Source organism: Strix uralensis, chromosome 5, assembly GCF_047716275.1.
Source record: "Strix uralensis isolate ZFMK-TIS-50842 chromosome 5, bStrUra1, whole genome shotgun sequence".
Classification (NCBI taxonomy): Eukaryota; Metazoa; Chordata; class Aves; order Strigiformes; family Strigidae; genus Strix; species Strix uralensis.
The window spans coordinates 14,043,887-14,053,676 of record NC_133976.1 but is presented as its reverse complement, the minus strand read 5'-3'; the positions used below and the strand labels follow the sequence as shown (position 1 = coordinate 14,053,676).

Sequence of the window (9,790 nt, the reverse complement as noted above, 5' to 3'; positions counted from 1 at the left end):
GCTTGCTTCAGACAATTGAAACTTTAAAAGTAGAAATAAGATGGAACCAAGTAATTCTGCTTCTTAATCCATATTGAAACTCAAAACAGTAACTGAAATGAAGGTAAATGCAGTGAAGTGCGTTGACGCCTTCCCTAGATTGGCTGAAGTTCTTCAGTTTTAATTACAGAAGTACCTCTAGATTTCAGCTGGATACTTCCCTCCTCTTTGAGCACTGCGGGTGCCGTCTGTGGTTTTTAATGGCCTGTCAAAGGTAAAGATGGTGGTGGACCACGTTTCAGATATTGGTGGATTAGGTATTTATTGGCACAGGAGTAAATTACCATGAAATGTTAGAGGATAAAACTGTCACAACCTGAAGGACTGGGGGAGATGGGGTTGGTGGGTTTGCCTGTAGGATTCTTACCTCATTCTCTATTTCTTTAGTTTCCTCCCTGTTTGTCACCTCTGCCAGTTTCAAAATCTGCAGCAGCTGATTTTCAGTTTCCTTAAAACAAAGAAAGGCACAATGCACAAATACAAGTTAAGAGCCATCCTTTTAAGCTACCAAAAATAGACCCCATTTGCAAGCAGCTATTACAGCCAGGATTTCCATGGAAACATTAATAAAGAAATCTTGAGCCAATTAGAATAATTATAGAGCAGCACTGCCACGTAGACTGAGTACCTCTCCTGAGAGTCTGTCTCTTGATCATTCTTTGTTTTTTTAAGCACAGAATAACATAAGATGTATCTGCGTGAGGTATATTTCTTGATTCAGCACTTCAAAAATAGCTCATATTTACATTTCCAAGCAAAAGTTCTAAACACCTTTATAGCAACAGTGACATTAAGTCAATAAACTAAAAATGAAAGAAGGTTAAGATTGAAGGGACTTTCTTAAAAGAAAGAACCAGTTAAAAATTAGCCTGTGTAAAATCTTTTTATGATTTTTTATCTTGTTTCTTAGAGGTTGGTGCTTGCTGATATCTAGCCTTATTTCTTATTTCATTTTATTACATTTTAATTTCTTTATGAAGTTACAGTATGCTTGGCCTGAATATAAATGAGATGATACTGATCCCTGTATTAAGGAACATCAAAGCTAAGCTGAGACCTATGAACATTTATACACATATTCTCAGAATTAAGGATATAGAGATCTAAAATGTCCATTTGCTTAAGTCTTTTTATGATTAGGCTGTGGTTTGGACATTGTCCAAACACAGTTGTAGTCCAAATAATCATGTCCAAATAATTTGGGATTCCCTGCTGCGTCTGTTTCATTCCTGTCTGATTCCTCTCTTTAGTTCTCATCCAGATTTGCTTTTAAACAGAATCCATAAAAAGTCAGGCAGACTGTAATCCTGCAAACACTACACATATGACGACTTTTCCTGTTGTTAGTAGCTGTATTCTTAACTGTGTTAGAATTAAATATGGATGCAGAGCTGGTTTAAGATTTTTCTGCTGTACGACCCAAGTGAATTTTGCTGTGAAGGGTAAATGGCTAAAGGGGTCGAAAGAGGAATGGGGTCATGGCTGGAAGAGAGAAGCCTTTGAGACAAGCCAGGCTTTCTACTCTGGGTTAGGGAAGGCAGAAGCTCATGGCCAGTCTTGGCTTCATTATGTGTTTCTCACACCCTCGTCTTTTTCGCCTCTTCCCTTCACAGGAATAGCAGTAGCGGACCAGATTTTCTGTGTCTCTGGAAGAGACAAAGTTGACAACCGTTTTGTCACTGTTTTGCATCAGTTTCATTACCATTGTTAATTTGCTGCTTCGCGCTGCTGCCCACCTTGCTAGGACTCCTCCTGGGGATAGCAGGCTTTCGCTGCCTTTGCAAAATACATCTGATTTTAGGGTGTAGTCTCTTATTGCAGGTAGATATGGAATAATAATAATACTTATAACTGCATTGACGTTGAAGCAAGGTGTTACAGAATAGCTAAAATGTATAATTGGTAATGTAGTTTGAATGTACAGTGAACAACACATCTTCAGTGCTGGAAGTACGATGCTGGGAAATAACACGCATTTGTAGCAACAAATAAAAATTCATACCTTTCTTGGTACTTTTTTTTTTAAATATTGGTCTCACATGCTACTTCTTGTAATAGTTATCATCATTGTAATGCTTAGAAACCTAGGTAATGACTCAGGATATTATGTTGTGCTAGGTGCTGTACATTTATCAAGTGACATTATCTGCCCAAGTGCCTTATAAACCGATGGTGAGTCAGCAAATGGACATAAGAAACACAGTGGGCATGAAAACACAAAGACACAGTAAGATCATTATGGTGAGCAGGGAAAGGCAGTAGTCACAACACATCAAAACTGACCACGGTCAAGGGCTTTTATCCAAGCTTCACAGGAAAGAGAGTTTTTTGGGGAACCTATTTAGTTCATTTTTTGATATTCAACAGGAAAACATACAGTCTCTTCATTTTAGTAAGTGCTCCTGGAAAAGCACTGCACATTATGAGGGTTTGCAAGAAAACAACAGGAGCTGTTAACAAAATTACATCTGATTCTGGATAGCTTAGGGCGTTTGGGAGGATCATTACGTTTAAAGCTTGTTATATCTCTTACAAATGACTGTTGAGTGGATGCTGTGTTGATTTGTCCAGGATTAGGAGTAAGAGAAAGTGATGAAAATAAGCCACTGTTAAGAATTTTTTGGTAAAATGAATATGTTGTGTTTAGATTACCTGATATTTGGGGCATAGAATTTAGGTCTTGAAACATCTGGCTTTGGAAAACTTTATAGGCAAGACATGGATGTCTCTTCATCCTCTTAGGGAATATTTTCTAAGGCACAGCTGGTAGTCATCATCCATGCCACGCAGTCGTGCTGCCTATTTGGTGGTGGAAAGAAATGGAAGTTACTATTTAGAAAATGTCAGTGTCAACAAAACTATTGCTCTGTGTACTGAGGTCATTTCAATGATGAAAAAATGTTACAGCTGAAGAGTTTGTAGAACTTGTTAGATATCAATATAATATATTTTACTTTATTCAGATGATGAATATGCTGATTCTCAATAACTCTCACATATGAATAAGGAATAAGAATATATATATGCAGGTATGCATGTATTTTTAAGAGTCGCTAAATGTACACAGGAAGGGAGGCTGAAAATGGTTTTCCATTACTGAACTTTAAACTGAATGCTGTACGATTTTAGGACTTTTCCTTTGTGAACTTTTAAACAACAGGTGAGCTTTTTCAGATTGATGAATAGGAACAGTTCATATAAAAACATGACCTAAATATTTAATTCAAGCCTGCTAACTTAGTTGCACTGTAGCAGTTTTGTTGATAGTTTTTTTAAATACTTGTTTGTTAGTTGGTTAGCTGGGGGTTGTGATGATACGTGACTAACGATCATTTGACATATGAGTATACTTTTAGTTGTTTAATGTTATGAATGAATACGATTTATAGATTGAGAAAAATTGTCAATGGACTCTCAGATTGTTGAGAGTTTTGTAGAAGTTTAATAGAAGTATCCAGACTTGTACAGATTTGTCTTAATTGTTTTTGGTTTTACACCTGGCCCAAGTATCACTGAAAAGTACCTGAATGAGGACTTCAAGACCAGGTGTTACAATCCTTCCTTATTTAAATTTTCTAAAGGAATTCTCAAATGTTAAACTGAGGCCTTGCACTCCAGTATATGGTCGGATAGTTTGGATTTCCTGTGTTGGAGACCTTTCAGAACATCCAAAGAAAAAAAGTTGGTTTTGTTTGAAAAAGGAAAAAAAAAGGTAAACAACACTTGAAATAATAAAAAATGGCGTTCATATGGAAGACACGTACTGGCTTAATCCAGCAGAGGGAGTAGCCGACCAACATTGGAATTGGCTTTGGGAAATCTGTCCATGGGAAAATTTGTGATGAAAGCCATTTAACTGCCTATATATTCTTTAAAATTGTATGTCATCAGAGATAAGTGATGGATTTATAATATTTTCTTAATATAGTCAACCATTAAGATATACTTTGCAAATTACATTTTTCATAAAATTGAAGATATGCTAAGGTTGGAATCAGTGTGTGGATTAGTGTTATAAATACTCAAGGTGTCTAAACTGAAGACAGTTGCCTTTCATTGTGTCTGTGCATAAAGAAATATTTTTCTTTGCCTTTTCATATTGGTCTTAACACAGAATCACAGAAGGTTTGAGTCGGAAGGAACCTTCAGAGATCACCTAGTCCAACAACCCTGCTGTGGGCAGGGACATCTTTTGTTAGATCAGATTATTCAGAGTCCCGTCAGCCTGACTTTGAACACTTCCAATGATGGGTCCTCCCCAATTTATGTTCCACAACCTTCAGAGATCTCTTCCAGTTTACATTATTGTCTGATTCTGCACAGTATTCTGATTAGCATCTGGAAGATCTCTTTAGCATGCAAAAGTTCCCAGGCTTCTCCCTCTACCTGCCTGCCCTGCCCTCTGCCTCTTCAGAGTGAGGGCCCACTTTGCAGGACATTGAATTACTGGAGCATGTCCAGAGAAGGGCAACGAAGCTAGTGAAGGGTCTGGAGCACATGTCGTACGAGGAGCGGCTGAGGGAACTGGGGTTGTTTAGTCTGGAGAAGAGGAGGCTGAGGGGAGACCTCATCGCCCTCTACAACTACCTGAAAGGAGGTTGCAGAGAGCTGGGGATGAGCCTCTTTAACCAAGTAATAAGCGATAGGACAAGAAGGAATGGCCTCAAGTTGTGCCAGGGAAGGTTTAGACTGGATATTAGGAAGCATTTCTTTACAGAACGGGTTGTTGGGCGTTGGAATGGGCTGCCCAAGGAGGTGGTGGAGTCCCCATCCCTGGAGGTGTTTAAGAGTCGGGTCGACATAGCGCTGAGGGATATGGTGTAGTTGGGAACTGTGAATGTTGGGTTGATGGTTGGACTGGATGATCTTCAAGGTCTTTTCCAACCTTGACAATTCTGTGATTCTGTGAATCTGTGACAGGGTGCCTTTTTTTGCTCATGCTGTGCATGGCTTTTGCTCTATATCCATAGCATGTTTTTGATATAGAGCCTTCCTCTTTTCCCTTGTCCTCTCAGCATGCTTCCTGAAAAGGATTCAAGCACATGCTCCACATTAATGTAATAATAGTGAGAGACTGTATCTTCAAAGGAAAGTAGTATTGCATCATTTGAGTTTGTACAGTGAGTAAACCATTATATTACTGTGTTGTCTTGATCCATCAAACACGTAGCTGTTGCTTCAGATATTTCCTGGTTTTAAAATTTAGTTTTATATTTATATAGACCAGTTGTATTACGGTAATAACAAGTCAGAATCAATATGGATGTTAGAAAATGAAGAAAGTATTTCTACCCCCTGAGTGCATAGGTGAAAGGCCGTGGTTTGGGAAAATGAAACGTAAGTGGATGGTGAGATTGCATACTCAGAATTTTGGTGGTGAGCTTATCAAGGCCTGAGCAGACTCTGAATGGCAAAATTTAGATGTGTACCATCCATCTGCACCATGGAGGGTGATGGTAGTGAAAAGTGGGCAGAGGCAAAGAAAAACAGTTTTCTGAGAGTCAGGGCTGAAAGAAAATCTAAAAACTGATGTTGTGATAACTAATAAAAGCTAGTTTCTTTATAACAGAGGGAAGTATAAACAAGAGAGTGTCCCAGGACAGCATCTTTTGCATTAACATAGATTAATGACTAGTTAAACATATACAATCATGTTTTGAAATTTTTACCAGATGCAAAACCTTCCAGTTTATAATTTTCATTAAATATTCACTTAAATAACTGTAATTTGCCTGTATACTTTTAAAAATCAATATACTTTGGACGTTTTTGCTGTATGTGAGCTCACAATCCAAAAATAAATGATCTATGAACTTTAGCTGATGACAGCTAAAGAGCAAATGAGAAAAATGGTTCATTGGTTATTGTGCATTATTACTAGAAGATAATACAAAGTAATGTGATAACACAATCCTGAAAAGGAAATATTTTTTTAAACTGCATTTTGTTTTCAATATTGGTTACAAGATCAATTTCTGGGCATGATTCCCATTCAACATACTCTTTACTACACAGGATTAATCTTGTTTTAAATTCTGCTTTTCATTAAGTAAATAAAATTATGCAATCTTCTATATATTCTTTCTTTAATGCACATTAAAAGCAATTAAATTCTTAGTAAGAATTGTTAAAGAAATACCACATATTTTATTACTATCCTAAACCCAGTGCTTTGAAGTCTATCAATTGAAATATGCTGATACATGCAATACTACCTTCAAAAATAGAATGAAAGGTAAGGTAAGTGATAAAAAGAAAAGCCTCTATTTTACAATATTTTAAAAGATGCTAGTAAACTTGTGTTTATTTTAACAGTTTCATGTCTAGATGCTATTTTGCTGTTAACACAAAGGCATTAATTTGCAGTTTCTTCTTGCAGGTGCTGCTTTGTGGTGTAATTGTTATGCGTCCAGAAGATCCACTTACATTTTTAGAAGAAAAGCTCAGAGAAATAATGGAAAAGGGATTAGATGCTGTCCTTTGGTACATACTAAATGATTGTGTGTGTGCTATGTGGTTTATAGTAGTGAACTTGGACTTTTAAAACATGCTAATGGCACAGCATCTACTGTGTAGATGGCAAGTTACATGCTGATACTGCTTTTTCTTCAAATATTAATGGCATATGATATAGCAAATACAGTAAGACAATATCTTCTAAAAACAGAAAATACTTTCTTTTGATATCTATGTCTTTTTTGCCTAGAGGATACCTAATGAATATAACCTTTACTTAAAGCTCCTCCTTGTTTAGTTAATATATTAAACCCGTACTTTTGCAGTAATTGAAACAGAGGTAGTGTTAACTTGTTCATTGCTGTCCATGGTATACTTACTTATATGAGCCAGGGATGTGGCCTTCAAGCACTGAATCATTTATTGTAGTATTTCTCATTTTTTCTCTTCTCTGTGTGATCTTTCACCCTTTTAAGTGAAGTCATCACAGGAGGCGATAAAAAAGACTTAAGGATTTAGTTCTCTCTACACTGGAATCTTAGAAAATATTGTGATTGATTTAAATGGGAGGAGGCTTTGGTCTCTAAAATACGTGCAACTTCTATAGGCTAAAAATGCCATTCTGAATTTTTAAAAATATGTTTCACAGCAAGTGCTTTTTCTCAGACTTGTTAGTGCTTTTTGCCCACTTATAGAAAAAAGCCCTTGATTAATTTGGAGCTAGTCTGTACCTGACAAGAGAGAAAACGTGTATGTGTATTCTTAGATTACTGTGCAGAAAACAAGACACAAAGTTTTGCATTAGTTTTGAGTACTGTGAGATCATATGTTCTTACCTTTTTTTGAAGCATGTTCATTACTGTTGGTGCAGCTCCTGTGGAAGTTACTTCCCCTCCTGCTTTAACTTACACATGTAATTAAGTAATTTCATGCGTGTTTCAAGAAAAGTTGTGTTTTGTAAATATGCCATCTTTAAGGTTTATAAATTCTGGTTCATTGAAGGTTTTTAATATCAGGATGAAACTTCAGTAGATGCAGAGGGAAGAGAAACAAGCTATAATGGTATTTGTGTTGACATGAATCACTAAGAAGATGAAGTACCCTCTTTTTTTAGTTGCTGAACTTCATCTAAGAATGAGGTTTCATTTGTAGGTGTCACAGCCGTGCAATATCAAGCCTGATGTTTTAGGATATCATCAGGATTAAGTTGCAGGAAAACTTCAAATATTGAGAAAAATTTCTACTGAGATAGTAGTGTAAGCAAGTAAGAAGAAAGATGAACAAAATTTCATAACAATAAGGATGCTTGGAGGAAAAAACTGCTGAGGAGTGAAAGAACTTTGTACAGGAATGAGATGGAAAGTGTTAATTCAATATGAATTATATTCTGTGTTACATGTAAAGTCTATACAATATAATTTTTCAGAGTTCAGGTTAAGTAGATAAAACTTTTTAATAAGGGACTGTTCTGTTGAGATACTGAGTTCTGTAAAATGCCTCATTGTTGTCAGAAAATTGCAGTGTTCCTCACTTGATTAAAGCACCCCAAAAGACACTGCTGATCTATTTAGATGTGACCTAGAAAATCTTAGAGAATGAGAACTGGAAAAAAGAGGGAAGCCAATATAATGGACAAAGTCATGGTTAATGGTAAGAAAATAGGCATGTTTTGCAGTGTGAAGAAGCTGTAATTTCAAAGCTGGTGAGGTACCTACCTCACTTTTATATTCTGTGCAATTGTCACTTCTGGTTGAAGTCTTCAGTAGGAGGTGGATAATAAATCCTTAATCTTTGGGCTCACTCAAGCAGAGATCTCAGGAGTTGTCTGGACCCCCAACCACTCTGCATGCACTCAGACAGACTTAAGTACGTTGTGGTAACAGGTAAAATCATTACAGTGGGTGATGCAGATTTGTGCCCTTATTGTGTCCTTTCCCTGGGGTTCTCATGGGGTAAGACGGTTCCTCATATCACAAGGTGCACCAACAGCCTGAACCATAATGATGAGGTTTTATTGTTTACTTTACAGTATTTGTGATGTCTTTCCTAGAAGTTGGAAACTGACTTGATTTCTCTTTTAATTTTGGCTCTCTGGTAAATACTTTTTATTTCCATATTTTTCATGGAAGTATAATGCAGCGTAGTCTTTTTTTGATTGGCTCTTGCAGTGTGTCTTCTTTTTTTTTTTTTAATGAAAAAAATCTAGTTTACCTACCTAGATGTGGTACAGCCTGTTTGCAACAGCAGGAAACTTTGCTCCAACTACTGAAAATTTGAAATGGCTGTTCAGTCAGTATTAAGATGAGAAATAAAGCAGTATAATCTGATGGGAAATGTCTAAAATACAGGGCTTAATACATAGAATACATGAAGTGTATTAAGCTCTGATGTACACAGTATTTCAACATAGATCTAAGAGCAGCAATAAAACATGATAATTTGTTTTCATATTTTGTAAACACATTTAAAAAATGGGTGCTATAGGTATTTGTAATGAAAGTGAGATACGTCTTAATCTTTTAATAATGACAATATAATACCATAACATGTAACTGTAATCTATTAGGTACAGAGAAAAGATGTGTTTTCTTTTGGGAATACTAATATGGTTAATATAATTTACTTCTCTTTTAAAGGTATATGCATATTGATCTGTCTTTACACCCAAAATTAAAGAGGATTTCAGAAACTTACCTGAGCGCTGTTTTTGGACTAGATGGTGAACAACTGGTAAAAATTATTGAACATTTGCTGCATTAACTCTGTGCTGTGAACAGATCTTCTAATACAGAATACTCATTCTGGTTTTAAGTTTTCTCATTTTACTCTTCTATAGCTAACGCAAGGAGTATGATACTTTGCATTTCTTTCTATTGATACTGATTTGTATACAAAAACTGATGTCATCAGAGGTGAGCATGGCATCCAGGTATATGGTAGGGAACAAGTAGTTCCTGTTTCATATTTGATCATAATTTTAAAAAGAGTTCCACATAAATATGAATCTAGTTTCTGTAGCATGTTTTTTCTATGCATTATTTATTTTTACTTAGACCGATTTCTAAAATTACACTTGAACTAATACATCTTGGAAAGTGCTGTCAATGCTAATGATTAGTAGTTACAGGTAAATGCAGTATTATTGTACATAAAGCAATAAGGAGTTTTGCCAATCAAAAAATGTCACCTGTAGAGAAGAAAAGCTGTTATTTTAAAACATTCAGAGAAGGAGAAAGTTGCTGTAAGACCATGCAAGGAAGCGGTCTAAGCAATTTAGTCAGTAAGCTGGCATGCA

At 36.1% G+C, this 9,790-nt stretch overlaps 1 protein-coding gene across 1 annotated transcript in view; it reads left to right on the top strand.

The window, feature by feature from the left end:
- Positions 1–9,790, top strand: part of FBXL13 (F-box and leucine rich repeat protein 13) — a 98,550-nt gene that overhangs the window by 554 nt on the left and 88,206 nt on the right. Inside the window, exons 2-3 of the mRNA XM_074869907.1 lie at positions 6,419–6,522; positions 9,132–9,225. Coding sequence (XP_074726008.1) covers positions 6,419–6,522; positions 9,132–9,225 — 198 coding nt within the window. The remainder of the gene's footprint in view (positions 1–6,418; positions 6,523–9,131; positions 9,226–9,790) is intronic.